Here is a 15,777-nt window from a genome sequence, read left to right as displayed (position 1 = left end):
TGGTGATGATGTGCTCATGAGTGATGGGGGATGTACGAGACGGAGGCTGGCGCAGACTCTGGCGCATGATGGGGAAGGTAGTGCTGGAGCTACGCGTGTGGGTCGTCCTCCGCATTTCTCTCTATCTTTTTCTTCTCTTCTCTCTCTCTCTCTCTCTCTCTCTTTTTCTTGCTCTCTCTGAATCTTTCCATCATTTCATTTTTCCATTCTCTGGGGTGCGGAGGACTGAGGCAGCTCTTAGCATAATGGTTCAGCCGTGTGTGTGTGTGTGTGTGTGTGAGTGTGGGGGGGGGGGGGGGGTTGTGTGTGTGTGTGTGAGAGAGAAAGAGAGAGAGAGGGAAAGAGAGAGAGAGAGAGGGAGGGAGGGAGATCTAAGCTGTAGAGAATTCCCCCTCCCCCTTCTTGTCTCCTGTCTACTCACTTAGACACTCCCAGCTGGTGGGGGTAGCATATAGCCACACACACACACACACACACGCACGCACACACACACATACACACATGCACACACTCACAGCAGAAGCCATAAATCCCTCCCTCTCCCATCCCTCTCTTTTCTCAGGCTCTTAATTCATCCACGCACACACATTGTCACTTACGGATACAAACACTCTTTCTCTCTCTCTCTTTCTCTCTCCCTCTCTCTGTCTCTTTTTCTCCTTCTCTCTGTCTGTCTGTCCATCTCTAGTTCGTAACCGCGGCGATAGGCTCAGGTAGGACCATGGAACGGAGGGGCAGAGGGGAAACGTGGTTTCCGTAGTAACCAGTCTCTCCTCCTCCTGTTTCTTCCGCGTCTGGCGGTGCTGGTGTCACCATCCCTCTCTTTTTCTCTTTCTTTCTCCCTCTTTCTTCCTTCCCTCCTTCTTCCCTCTCTCTCTCTCTCCTCTCTCTCTCTCTCTCTCTCTCTCTATCTCCGTGTCTCCTCATGTCTTACCCTGACGCCAGGATGCCACTCTTTGAGTGGAGGATGATATAGAGCAAAGGAAAGAAAAGAGAAGAGAGGAACTGCCTTTTTTTTCTTTTCTTCTTCTTCTATCACTTGTTTTTTTCCCTCCTTCATGGCCTCCTTATAAAGACAGGAGGATTTCTCGTCTCTCTGCCTGTCCTTTAGCTCGCTCCTGCCTCCCGATGACGGATACATCCCACATTTTTCTTTTTCTTTGATCGTTGCTATCTGTTGGGTACCCCTTGACGACGGGTGGGAATATTTCGGAGCGCTCTTTCTCCCGCTCCGGGAGCGGGATTGGGGATTTTGCACCATGGCTCACGCCGCATCCCAACTGAAGAAGAATAAGGATGTGGATGTAAACGCCATCGAGGATGAAAAGGAGCGGAAGAGAAAAATCCGGAAACACTCCCGTGATCAAAAGAAAAAGGTAGTGGGCTACGTTGAGAGAGCGTGACTCTATCACCCGCTCTTCCTCTCTTCCTCTCTTTCTCTCTCTCTCTCTCTCCCTCTCTTTCTCTATCTCTCTCTCTCCCTCTCTTCCTCTCTCACTCGTGCTCTCACACACACATACACTCGCACAGAAACAAGCTAAGCCACACATTCACACACAGTTTCATTTCATAGTATTGCTTTTCAGGTCTGTGGATTCTGTGTGTGTGGTGTGTGTGTGTGTGTGTGTGTGTGTGTGTATTAACAGCCTGTTGTTTGTATGTGATTTGTCTATAATGCGTTTTGTGTGTGTGTGTGTATATGTGTGTGTGTGTGTGTGTGTGTGTGTGTGTGTGTGTGTGTGTGTGTGCATGTGTGAACATGAGACTCTGCAGTGGACGAGTCTTTATGCTGCAACAACATCAAGGTTACACGCAACACACAGAGAGATCATGCACACTGCCGGCGTCTTTCAACGAATGGCATCTGTGTATCAAAACCAGGAGCACGATTTTAACTGTGTCTTTCTTTCTGTGTGTGTGTGTGTGTGTATGTGTGTGTGTATGTGTGTGTGTGTCTTCACATTGATCTGAACCAGTAATTCTTTGTGCAGAAATGCATAACAGGACCGCCTCTATGATAATGCATGTGTTCACATGTATTCCTCCAAATCTTTCTCGTGTCAGCCTATGTGTGTGTGTGTGTGTGTGTGTGTGTGTGTGTGTGTGTGTGTGTGTGTGTGTGCACGTGTGTGCGTGTGTGTGCGTGTGTGTGTGTATCTTTCATAATGCATGTGCCTGTGATTTATTGATGTTTGTGCCGTCCAATGTGCCGGGATAAAAAAGACTCGCATGCTCAGTGGACAGCTGTCCAGAGCGTCCAGGTTCTCGTAACGGCCACACTGCTACTGTTCTCCGTCGTGGAACAAACGTGTTGATTTAAATCGTGGTGCTGAGAATGAATGGGGACCCGCCAGGCATCAGCACAGCCGGTGGAGCAGAATGCTCCCACCCGCTAACCATGCCACTGATCTCATGCTGTGATAGTTAGAACATCGGCAATTGTGCTGGATGCAGTTAGAGAGCCAATATGGAGTCGGTAATCCGTCAAATATGTGCTGTGTGTGTGTGTGTGTGTGTGTGTGTGTGTGTGTGTGTTTCTAGGATCTTTGTTTTCCTCAGGAATGCAATTATAACAATTGAGGCTCACATTTCATGTTCACTGGAGGTAGAGGGTGTGTATCAGTCACTGTGCAGAGATGAGATAAGAGCGAGAGAGAGAGAGAGAGAGAGAGAGAGAGAGAGAGAGAGAGAGAGAGAGAACGAGGGGGAGATGGAGTGAAGTGAAAGAGGCTGTGTCTAAAATAGAATCGAATCTGAAGCAGAATAGTGTTGTCCAGTGAAATGCCACAAACGCATGCTTAGAATCTTCATCTCTTCTGCCAGTTCCAGTTCCAGAAGTACTGGTTCTGGGAATGCCTCAGTAAAGAATCATTTGTTGTGGATCACTTTTAGTATTGGAAGAGGAGAAAACAAAGATCTTATATGGATCATTAGACCCCCTTAGCCCCCCACACACACACACTGTATGAGCACACACATACACACACACACACACACACACACACACACACTGTATGAGCACACACAGGCACATGGATATAGGCACGCATGCACAGTCCCCTGATAGATAGAGGTCTTCTAATCTGCACTCAAGCAGATCGGAGGTAATTGGATTGGCATTGAAATGATCACACCACTCAACCCTACCCAGCCCAAAACAACACACACACACACACACACACACACACACACACACACACACACACACACACACACACAAACATACCACATTGTACACAATCAGTCCCTTGGAAAAACTGTCCCCCCCCCCCCCTTAAATCTCAAACATATGGATTCAGAGATCGAGTAGTACCAAAGCGCTGCTGCTTCAGCACTTGCCAACATTTTTGCCAGAAGTCTTTGCATGCTTGAAATGGGATTTTCTGTCCTATATGTGCACTGTAGACGGGGAGCAAAGTCAGACTCAGACTGAGCAATGCACTATTCTAACCAATCAATACCTTGTTTCTGGAGCATGGAAAGAAAGGGTGTCATTTGATTGGTTGTTTAGATTAAATATCAATAACCTTTTGCCAGAATCATGCATCTGACCTTTAAACATTTGAATGTCCTTGACATCCCTTCACCAGGGAGAGGTAATGCCTTCTCCATGCTGAGTGTTTGTCCGTGCACCACTAGGTTTGAACTCCATACTTGGGTGCATTCCAACTATCTGGATTGTGTGTGAAGCCAAGTCCACATCCTTTCGATCAAAATGGTTGCAGGTTTAAAAATAAATACAACCTAACATTGAGTCACACATGTGATGTGTCACATTCACACATGGAATCCAACGTTTTAATCAATATAAATATTAGAACAGAGGTTAGACTTTTCTGTGTTTTGTTTTCTCTGTAGAGTCAGTGAATGAGGTTTCCTTCTGTAGATTTCTTTATTTTAGCTTTTTTTGTTTAAAATAAACATACAGACCGGGTGAGCAAAAGGCCTTAAGTCTGCTTCATTAGTGCTGACCTGGAGTCAGTGTAACCGTGGGAAGTGCTGCACTCCAGCCTTTCTGAGGTTTCCCTCGTCCCTTTGCATTGATCACTCTCCTAAATGTGCTGATGTCTGGCCAGCCTGCCAGTGTGGGATTTTTGCAATGGAAGCCTTTGATCAGAAGGATTGGTAGAAAAATGGATGTGCTAATACAAAATATCACTTGTCATGGGGGAACAGACCCATCTCTGAGCCCTGGGTAGCCCAGCAGAAGCCTCTGCGCTGTGGATTTCACCGATGTTACATTGTTCAAAAATATTCACTCATCGTCTCCTACAGTTTCAATTCGATTCGGTTTTATTTCTAGAGATAGCGCCACAACATGAGAATAGGCCTCAAGGTTCTTTACAGGGCCCTGCTGGGATGTGAACCTTGCTCTCCCCACAGAAACACGAGGGCAACAGGGGCGAGGAGTTGCCACATCTCTGTGTTTTTTTCCTCTCTTTATCTGTGAGAGTGGCCTATCCAAAGAGGAGGAGAGCCACTTGGAAAACTGAAAATAAAAGGCAGCATGTCAAGTCAAGTCAAGTCACGTTTATTTATATAGCGCATTTCATACACAGAGGTCATTCAATGTGCTTTACATAAACAAAAGCAAACGGTAATAAAAAAAAATAAAAAAGTAAAAAATGTTACAAGACTATAGAGGTGTTTGTATTATCAATAACAATATGTATCTATGATTCATATTTTATAATAATATTTATTTACAAAATTGCCCCATGTGCCCTCTGGTAACTTTCATTAAATCTTGGCATGGAGAATTGGCTCACTGGCTGAGTTCATCGTGGCCTTTAAATATTTTACTGCTGTCACCTGCATTTATTGTGGTATAGGGACCCACCATAGTGCATTCGGGGGTTGGGGAACCCCTTAATGATTAGATGCAAAAACCACCTTGAAACAGATTGGCTCAGCTTTTGCAAGGTTTGCAAAACGCTCACCCTATGAAGCAGCTTCTGCTCTCTTGAGTATTGTCTCCAGTGCAGTGTCCTGTTGAGATGTCAACAAATGTACACTTTTCAAATGAATGTGTTGAAAATAACTCTGTGTTGGGGACACAGTTTGTGTCGTTTCTAACACATTCGTTTTAAGAGTGTAGCTCTCTAACCCAATTGCCTAGCGTCTTTGCTAACCTCTTCAAGGTCCAGTTATTGTGATGATAGCTAGGTTTTAATTGACAGATTTGTCTTTTGCATTATTACATTATATATTTTTTTTCATTTAGCTGATGGCCTTACCCAGAGCAGCCTGCAATGAGCGAACTACAGGGACAGTCCCCTTGGAGAAGCTCAGGGTTAAGTGCCTTGCTCAGGGGCACAGTGGTGGCCGCTCCTGGGATCAAAGTCTCGACCCTCTGGTCCTCCACTTAGAAGCTCAGCCTCACACCGTGTACTAAATGCATGCAATGTGAGCAGATGTATGCAGTTTGTACAGTTTGATGTACAGTTCTGTGCCTGTGCGTGCGTGCCTGCGTGAGTGTGTGTGTGTGTGTGTGTGTGTGTGTGTGTGTGTGTGTGTGTGTGTGTGTGTGTGTGTGCGCGCGTTCGTGCGTGCGAGTGTGCGCTTGTGCATGTGTGTGTGTGCGTGCGTGCGTGTGCGTGTGCGTGTGCGTGTGCGTGTGCGCGTGCGTGTGCGCGTGCGTGTGCGTGTGCGTGTGCGTGTGCGTGTGCGTGTGCGTGTGCGTGTGCGTGTGCGTGTGCGTGTGCGTGTGCGTGTGCGTGTGCGTGTGCGTGTGTGTGTGCGTGTGCGTGTGCGTGTGCGTGTGCGTGTGCGTGTGCGTGTGCGTGTGCGTGTGCGTGTGCGTGTGCGTGTGCGTGTGCGTGTGCGTGTGCGTGTGCGTGTGCGTGTGCGTGTGCGTGTGCGTGTGCGTGTGCGTGTGCGTGTGCGTGTGCGTGTGCGTGTGCGTGTGCGTGTGCGTGTGCGTGTGCGTGTGCGTGTGCGTGTGCGTGTGCGTGTGCGTGTGCGTGTGCGGTGTTGAGTGTCGCTTGTGCATGTGTGTGTGTCCGTCGTCGCGTTAATGCGTGTGCGTGTGCGTGTGCGTGTCGGCGTGCGTGTCTTGGCGTCGCGGCGTCGCGATGTCGCGTGTCGCGTGGGAATGTCCCATCTGGAGTGCGATGTGACCCAACGTTTTGAGCTTTTGTCGGACACTCCGTTTCTGTGTTTCTTTCTGCCGCTCATGTTGTCCTGCTATTTTGAACGAGAAATATGACACGACAGAATGCCATATTTAACAGATACAGACAGGCGCTCACATGCAGTTGGGACGAGCTGTCAGACCCTTAACTACTAGACCTCCACCATTTCACTTTTATATCACTCACATCATTCACTCACCATTGCTTACTAACTGGTCAAGTATAGTACTGTAATGTGCCAAACAAGTGTGTGAATAATTGGCTGTAAAGCCAAAGTTTCCCCGTCAGCATTGAGTGAATGTATCTGTCCTGTCTTCAGTCTATCAGTTCTCACCATCATTTTTTACACAAGTACCGACTTTTCAAAAAAAGGCATGACAACAGTAGGCTATCTGCATCACCGTCTCCACATTGTGCTTCCTCAATCAATGAGTAGAACACATTGTGTTGGTAATACTATCAGACATCACTCAGCAGTATCAAAAAAAATCAAAACACTATTTCAGCGTTTTTTGTTTGACCTGCTGCTTTACTTGTGGCATGTGTATAAAGGCAATCAAACTCCCTCAGTTGTGTCATAAATAAAAGCATGTTTTTTAAAATACTTCTAAACCGCAAAGTCAGCGTTCTATTGCTTCTTTGACTGTTCTACATTGGTGCATCTCCATATCTATCTGCTCCAGATTGGCATGTTGGCAATTGTCAGGGTCTGATTCAACGTGGTCCACATAAGCTGGGATGTCCATCGCTGTCCCCTGTCAACATAGAAGGGCACTTCAACCCTGACTATTTCCGTGTCAAGTTAGAGCAGCTGATGGATCTGATCTCTATGCAAAGTCATGCTGTCTCTCCCTTGATGCGCATCATTGTGAATAAAGCTATGTTCCTGATATGCCCATTGCCTGGCCGGGTCTTCATTCATCTGTGGGATCAAAATTGCCATCATAGAATAGAATAGAATAGAATAGAATAGAATAGAATACTTTATTGTCACTGTACAGGATACATTGGATGGCATTCCGCTTCATATTGGCATTCCACTTCATATCGCTTCAGTAGAAGACTGTGACATCTTGTATTACATTTTGGCATATGATGAAAATATTACCACATGTATATTGAACTCAGGTCTCAGTCATTGTCAGCAATGAACTTTTATCATGGGATGGTAGTTTCCTTTTGATTTTCATTATTAATATTTTTGTTTTGGGGGGGTTTTGGGCAATTCCACGTAAAACTGTCACGTCAATAACACCAACTAAAATGTATTTGTATGACGCGAATGATTATGTGAAAAGTTTTTCATGTAAGTTCTACAACCAAGAAGAGTAAATGCTCAAATTTCAAGTAACCAACATTCACATTAACCATACCATGACATTGTGTTGGTGTTAAATGGACATGATAGTTTTGCGTGGAATTGCCCTTTTATTGCCTTTAATCAACAGGACGGTGGAGAGAGTGACAGGAAGCAGGTGGGAGGGTGAAAGGTGGAGTGGCATGACCTGGGAAATGACCTGGGTGGGTCGGACTCGGACTCCGGTCCTCGTGGGCACGTGGACCCGAATGTGGGATGGCCACTGCTGCCAGCTGCACTACAGCACCCCTCTGATTTTTATTATGAGTTTGCCATTTGATGGAGTTTCTTTTGCAGTGATCTTACACTGGTGTGACAAATGCATGCTTCAAACACAAACCGCTCAGGTGTTTGTTCTTGTTCTATGGTGTTTTGTTGCTTTTGGCATCATTTGCATTCTGGGTAATTGTTTGGGGGTTTCTCCAGGATCTTCGGTAGATTTTGATTTCTTACCTTTGTATTTGGACAGGTGTGTACCCCACTTCCCTAACCAGGGCACAGCCAGCAGAGAGCACCACATGGCATAGTGGGCTGCCCAGGGGTGCGTTTCCCAAAACCATAGTTGCTAACCTGTTAGCAACTCAGTTGGTTGGCCATGGGAACTTGCATTGCAACCAACAAAGTTGCTAACTTAGTGAGCAACTAACTTAGTTAGCAACTATGGTTTTGGGAAACGCGCCCCAGATTAGTTAGGCAGTAAAGTGCTGCAAATTGATTCTCAGTAAAAGAGATATTCTTTGCTCAAAGAGACTCGACTCTAAAGATAATCAGTTGTTGAGCACTTGCGAATGATCTGGTCAGAATGTTGGCCTGTCGTCATGGCATTCAAGTGAAATGGGTTTTTATTCAATCATCTGCGTCTGGCGGCATCTTAGACCTGTCAGTCATTGTGACTTGTGACTTTTCCCTGCTGAGGTCATGGCTATGTGGGCACTGATTTCATTCCTTATGAGGCTTTTGGGATGAAGGGTGTGTGTGTGTGTGAGGTTGGGGCAGGGATGTAGAAGAGTTTACATTCAGGGCGGTCTTTGGTGATATGAGGGGATATTTCTGTTTCTGCCCTGACACATACACACACACGGGTGCACATCATACAAACTGAATGTCACCCCCTAATATTGTTGGCAAATATTTAACCTAAAATGGAAAGCTGTATAGTGCATACAAATAGTTGACCTTTTCTTATACAGCCCATGTTGGACAAACTCAGTATGGGTGTAAAAATAAATATATTTAACATTATCATGCAATATATTTATTTTTGTGCAAAAAATGCTTGACATTTCAAATATATTTTTTATCATGTCTTTACTTCATGACTTATACTATCTCTTTTAACCACATAATCAGAAATACACTATGATGAAGCATGAATATTTTTTACTTTGTAATTATGCATGCTTTATGCTGAAAACAAATCTAATATTATGGTATAATATTTCATTTTTAGCAGAGTTGATTATTGATAATACGATATTTTTTGTATAAAAACATTCATCTTTCCATATCACCAAGTGTGTTTATAAGATATTAATGATTCGAAGCTGAGTGTGGAACATCCATCCAGCCAGCCTGGCTGTACTCGCTGCCTGGGAAGAGTGTCTTTCTCTGGGCAGCGGGCTCCAAGTCTGGCCTTGAGTGCTCGCCCGGAAACCAAGATGGTTATGGAAGAATCAATAGCAATCATTGCTCGAGTCTGACCTGTGGAAATCTATGGGTTTTCGCCCCTCCTCTCTCACTCCCTCTCTCCCTCTGTCACACACACACACACACACAGAGAGAGAGAGAGAGAGGGAGTGTGTGTGTGTGTGAGAGAGAGAGATAGGTGATTTCACTATCTCTCTCTCTCTCTCTCCTCCCCCCATGGTCCATTCATCTTTTGTTTTTGCCAGGCTTGCCTTTCTTCCCTCTCCTCCTCTTCTTCTGCACCCCTCCCCTCCCCCACACCACCCCTTTCTTTCTGGTTTTATCTCCATCTGCTATGGAGTGATTTACTCCAACACACACGCACATACACACACACACACACAGCCACGCACGTACACACACACGCACACAGCCACACGCGTACACGCACACAGCCACGCACGGACACACAAATGCACAAGCACACACACACATCCCTTGCTTGGGTTTCTAGGAAATAAAACACATTTTATTCCCGTTCTCCAACCACAATGCAGCCATTTAGCCAAAAATCGCTCCATCACTCTGTGTTGTCACACACACACACACACACACACACACACAAACACACACTCCATCACTCTGCGTCGTCCTCTCACTGGCTGGCAGGTGATGATGATGATGATGAAGATGGCGATGAAAATCTGGGGTTGTTGGGTCTGGCCTTGCCCGCTGTGCGCCAGCCGGGTAGACTGGGCGCTGTGTTTACAATCGGAGCCTGAAACTGGGTTAGAATCGCAGCTTTGTCGGCCTCAATGGCCCCATTATAGTCTGTTCCTCCGCTGATCCAGTACACACACGCAGTCTCCACTGCCAAGGGAATGGGACATATTGGTCCAGCTGCTGCTGGACTCTGGCTTCTTAGTCACTGTCAGAGGGGGACTGAGCCACCTCTGTTAGTGTGGACGCTTGCTGTCTCACAGCTGGGCACACAAAATACACCCTTTACATGTCAATTATCTAAGTAAATTTGTGTGTGTGTGTGTGTGTGTGTGTGTGTGTGTGTGTGTGTGTGTGTGTGTGTGTGTTGTGTGTGTGTGTTTGTGTATTTGTGTATTTGTGTGTATGACCCCAAGACCCTGTGATGCTTTGTTCTCTGACACTGACAGCTTGTTATAATGTATTTGCTTAAATTGCCACTATAAGTTGCAGTCTTATTGCCACTATAAGCTGCCACTATAAGCTGCAGGCTTCGCCATGCTGTGGTCTTGCTGGATCAAACCCACTAATAAGAAAACTTAAGAAGAACAATAGTGGGCTTGCTCCGCAAGCCCACAGCATGGCGATCAAACCCACTAATGAGAGAGCTAGCATGCTAAGATCTATATGATAGGATATATCTCAGTTATATATTGTATTTAGCATTTGGTTTGAGCAGACTTTTTTGCAGTATTCATTTTGTTTCAAATGCTATGCATCCGCCTGTATTTTGCAATGTGAGAAGACCAACCATTTGTCATAAATGGCAGGGTATGTTCTTTATGCAATTCTGTTCCAGTTCCTGAAGAGACCTAATGATCTGTAATGATACTGTCCAGTCAGCCAGTATCTGCATATCATCAAAGCCTTGATTATTTTGCAGTCATTACACACACACACACACACTTAGATATACCTGAGCACATTAACATATTACTATACATGTGTATGTGTGTGTAATGGGTGTGAGTTTTTGTGTGAGAGGGGGGAGTGTATATCTGTGTTAATAAGTATATCTCTGTGTGTGCTTGTGTGTGACAAAGTCAGAGTGTGTTTGTATCTGTCTGTGTGTGTGTGTGTCTGTGTGTGTGTGTGTGTGTGTGTGTGTGTGTGTGTGTGTGTGTGTGTGTGTGTGTGTGTGTGTGTGTCTGTCTGTGTGTCTGTGTGTGTGTGTGTGTGTCTGTGTGTGTGTGTGTCTGTGTGTGTGTGTGTGTGTGTGTGTGTGTGTGTGTGTGTGGAGCCACAGAAGGAAGACAGATGGCGTTGTACTCTGCTCCTGTCTACTCTCATATCTTTGCCAAAACACAAATGAGAACATAATGGTGACACACACACAACCTGTACACCCCACCACATTTGAAATAAATACACACACACACACACACACACACACACACAATCTAAGCAACACCACACCCTTCAAATCTCAGTAAAGCTCCCACGCATAATGCTTTGGATGTTTTTCTTTTTCTTTTTTAATGATCAATTCAGATAGGCATGTATTAGTATAATCAATATACAAGCACATAGCTGTTGTTCATCAACCAATTTACCATCTATCACATTCATGTTTAACATGGAATGATTTGAGAGACTCTTTTTACTTATATAGCTATATCTGTGTGTGTGTGTGTGTGTGTGTGTGTGTGTGTGTGTGTGTGTGTGTGCCTGTATGATTACACATTACACTCACAGTAGCGAGGCTGTTGATGCTGAGTGCCCAGCGGAGTGGCTTTTATTATTTATGACAACACTGAAAGCCCATCACAAACTCAATCACATATTCCATATTCCACCTCCGGTTCATCACCTAATTACTCTGGTACCTCCATAAAGCACTGCCTTTACAGTACACTGTGAAGGGTTCATACAGTCATCATGAGAGGCAGGCTTTTGCTCATCTCTACTTGGGGCTGATACAGGGGGTTCTCTGATCACTAGTGTTTGACTTCACCGTCTTGTGATTGTTTCTGGTCAACTTGTGTTGCAAAATTCACCCTTAACTCACTTACACTTACACTTAAATTATACTTATAGACAAAATGTCATAGCTGAAACTGGATACCTTTACATCACCAGAGTCTCTCCGATTGTACTGTCTGACCAGTATATGATTTCCCTGTTTTGTTTGAGGCTCACCAGTGCTGTGAGGGGAATGTAGGGGAAATCATTTGTATCTGTTGCATGTCTGTTTCTTCTGTAAAGATGTGTGTTTGTCTGGCTGCTGTGCCTCTTGAAAGCAGATAGTTTACCTCTTTATTTTTGGGTGCTCTCGATTTAGGCTTGTGTGGATCGATAGAGAAGGAGAAGTAGTAGAGAGATAGAGAGAAAGAGAGAGAGAGGAAGAGAGAGAGGGAGAATGAGAGAGAGGGAGAGAGAGAGAGAGAGAGATGAGAATTTAGGCAGGGCATGTTGTGAAGGTTGCTTAGATGCCCTTGACTGTGTTTATATTTTGAGCCAATAGGTGGCGCGCTAGCCAAGCCCACTCTGAAGTCCTCCACATCAGGCTGCATCCTAGGTCACTTCTGATAGGCAGAGCGCTAAGCTCCACAGGGATATGTGCTGTCACACGGAGCACACATCTTATTTTAACACATACACAAAGTTGCTTTATCACAGACTTTTTGATGTTAAGTAACATGTTTTGTGCGGCCAAACAGATTGCTCATTATCACTGATATATGTCTGAATGAATTATACTACTTTGCTTTAACATAATTATGTTTTAGCCCACCTCAAAAAATGATATTGCTTTGATTCAGTATAAGTATATTGTGGAGTATAGTCAAATATATTCATGGATGAAGTGATGGTAGTGATCATGGACAGAGAGATTGATAAGGAGGAAATACCTGATGAAATGCGCTCAGTGGCTCTCTGGTGCACAGAAGCATGAAGCTTTTTCTACTGCAACAGCTCATCATCAGAAGGGTAAAACGAACCTGTCTCATGACAGCCTAAACCAGGGGTGGGCAACATCCCCCCCCCCACCCCCCCACCCCCAAGACACACACATAAAAAAAAAAAAAAATTATAGCCTATAATTTAGTATGACAAAATCTTTCTTTTAAAATATTAATTGCTCAAAAATACTGCTAATGTTATGCTGTTTAACAAATGTATAAATTGTGCACTGTCGCTTTAATTCACGTTTATTTCTCAATGATCTTCTGCCTGCTATGGTATGGCCCTCTCACACTTTTTAAATGGTCAGTAGTGGGAACTACTGCTGCCTTCATGATTTCCTTTTAAAAGTTTCTTATAAGAAGGAGATATCAATTATCAACAATGACAAGCCAGCTGGAACCTGCGGCTCTCTCTCCCTTTCGTGAGTGCAGACGCGTTCCCAATTAAATGGATCGCATGTTCACGTTAGATCTGCTGCAAAGGAGATAACTAAGAGTTAACTTAGTTTAACATGATGTTATCTCTATTTAACATGATGTTTTGACATTGACATTGTAAAAAAGCAGTTTGCAGTAAAGCTAACCAACATCGTCTCTATCGCAGGAAAAAAATAGCGAGCAGCCTGATAACCAAATGAAATGCTCAGCGGGCCGGATGAAAGTGCTTGGCGGGCCGGATCCGCCCGCGGGCCGCAGTTTGCCCACCCCTGGCCTAAACCCAACTCATGTTCCCTATTAGTGGGTGAGCAGTCCAACACTTGGTAAACTCGGCTTCAGTGTTTCCTCTCTCAATTCCTCTTTTTATCCTGGGGGTGTATACATGGGACCATTCCCTTTAGAGGAACCAAAAAACACACAGTATTTATTATACTGAATTTGCGTGTGTGCGTGTGTGTGTGTGTGTGTGTGTGTGTGTGTGTGTGTGTGTGTGTGTGTGTGTGTGTGTGTGTGTGTGTGTTTATGCACCTTCTGGCAGTCTGATAGTGTCCCTTGTTTCTGATGGGGTTGAACTCAACCCAAATATTCCAGATGTAGGATGAACACACACACACACACACACACACACAAACACACAAACAACAGATTTAAAGAGTCACCATAGACAGATGGGACATTGAGATGCATGCCATAGTTTTACACCTGGATCCACATCACTCAGCGGATCTGTAAAAACAAACAAGATTAAATGTGTGTGTGTGTGTGTGTGTGTGTGTGTGTGTTCGTTCAAACCATCAGATTCCCTTATCCTGACCCAGATGTCCCCAGTAAGGGTGCATCGGTTTGGGCCACAGATTGAGAGGAGACCCCCTTGAGGGGCCCTGGCGCTGATCACATCCAGGTGTGCTGTCTGTTCCTATGAGAGAGAGAGAGAGAGAGAGAGAGAGAGAAATCAAGAGTTAATACGAGAAAGAAAAGAAGTCATTTAAAGAGTGAGAGAGGCAAAGAGAAAGAGACAGAAAACGTGTGACAGAACACATGTGTTGCTTTAGAAAGCAATTTTGAGTCTGAACTTGAATATGAGTGACTGATATTTGTCCCTATATGATATATACAATATATGGAGAGGGAGAGAGAGAGAGAGAGAGGAGAGAGAGAGAGGGGAGAGAGAGAGAGAGGGAGAGAGAGGGGGGTGCTGGGGATGTCAGCTGTGACTCTTCACCACATCACATCAGCCAAGATTCACAGCCTCCCAAGATGGCAGCTGAGGCTATGACAGAGCCGGGCCTCATCTGAGCCAGAAGTGGTCCGGATCCGCGCCGGATGAAGCCATTATCTGGGTCAGGAGGCTCTTTAATAGGCCTCATCTCTGCAGCTGCACCCTTAGAGAAAAACAGGCGAGGAGGAGAGAGAAAGCGTGCATATCAGCCAATAGCAGTCAACCTGTCCAATCAACTTTATTCTGCCCGAGTAGTCTTGACTCATGTCCAGTAAACCGAGGCACTTCATCAGCGCTGGTCTTGTTAACTGTCCAGTTTACTCTGTTTCACCCCAGAGAGAGAGAGATAAAAATGCTTAGGAGGAGACATCCAATCCCATCAGACTTTACTACACTAACAAATCTGAGCTAGCTAATCAGTGTGTGTGTGTGTGTGTGTGTGTGTGTGTGTGTGTGAGTGAGTGAAAGAGAGAGAGAGTGCGTGCGTGTGTGTGTGCGTGCGTGTATGCGTGTGTGTGTTTGTGTGTGCGCACACAGGTACAGTATATTATAGAGACAGAAAGTTTCAGTTGTTGAGGAGAGGAATAAGTTGGGAAAAGTTACATAGTAAATTAGAAATAAAGAAATAATCATCTGATCCAGTCAAGTCAAGACAACGACACAGACACACACACACACACACACACACACACACACACACACACACACACACACACACACACACACACACACACAAACACACACACATTGCAGCTCTGCACTCCAGAGGGTGCACTTGAGTCATTTGAGCAAATCACACAATACTTGGCTGCCATGGACTCCCACAGCTCAGAGGAAAGGGGCTATCTCTCTCTCTCTCATCTCTCTCTCTCTCTCTCTCTCTCTCTCTCATACACAATAACTCCCCTCCCACACACACACACCTTTCTCTCTCACACACACACACACACACACACACACACACAGGCCTGCCATCTTTATGAATTTTTTAGTGTGCACTTAGTAAACTCAATCTGAGGCAGTTAAAATGGGCAGTGCAAGTCTGCTCGTGGCCTTCTGCTTCTGTAAGCAGCCAGAGTCTCGCAGTGTGTGTACCTTGATACACACGTGTGTGTACCTTGATACACACAATGACATGTGAAAGGGTTTGTTGATGAGTCATGTAATGTATTCCGAAATAAGGATTGTTAGTTTAGTAGGCTTACTGCAACTGGCACTGGAGTAGGCTTAGCAGATTGATCCTCTCCAGCACCATAGCACTCTCAACTGTTAGCCCAGAGGTCCAAGCATATCATATTAATAAACAGTAGCCTACTGCAGAGGGCAACAAGCCTGCAA

At 45.0% G+C, this 15,777-nt stretch overlaps 1 protein-coding gene across 1 annotated transcript in view; it reads left to right on the top strand.

Moving 5' to 3' along the window:
* The first annotated feature begins 600 nt into the window (after window positions 1–600).
* ank3a (ankyrin 3a) overlaps window positions 601–15,777 on the top strand; it is a 109,765-nt gene continuing 94,588 nt past the window's right edge. Inside the window, exon 1 of the mRNA XM_048269326.1 lies at window positions 601–1,376. Coding sequence (XP_048125283.1) covers window positions 1,260–1,376 — 117 coding nt within the window. The 5' untranslated portion in view covers window positions 601–1,259. The remainder of the gene's footprint in view (window positions 1,377–15,777) is intronic.

The sequence above is a fragment of the Alosa alosa genome, chromosome 18 (assembly GCF_017589495.1).
Source record: "Alosa alosa isolate M-15738 ecotype Scorff River chromosome 18, AALO_Geno_1.1, whole genome shotgun sequence".
NCBI lineage: Eukaryota > Metazoa > Chordata > Actinopteri > Clupeiformes > Clupeidae > Alosa > Alosa alosa.
Note: the sequence above shows the minus strand (reverse complement) of the source record. Positions and strands in the feature narration are given on the sequence as shown.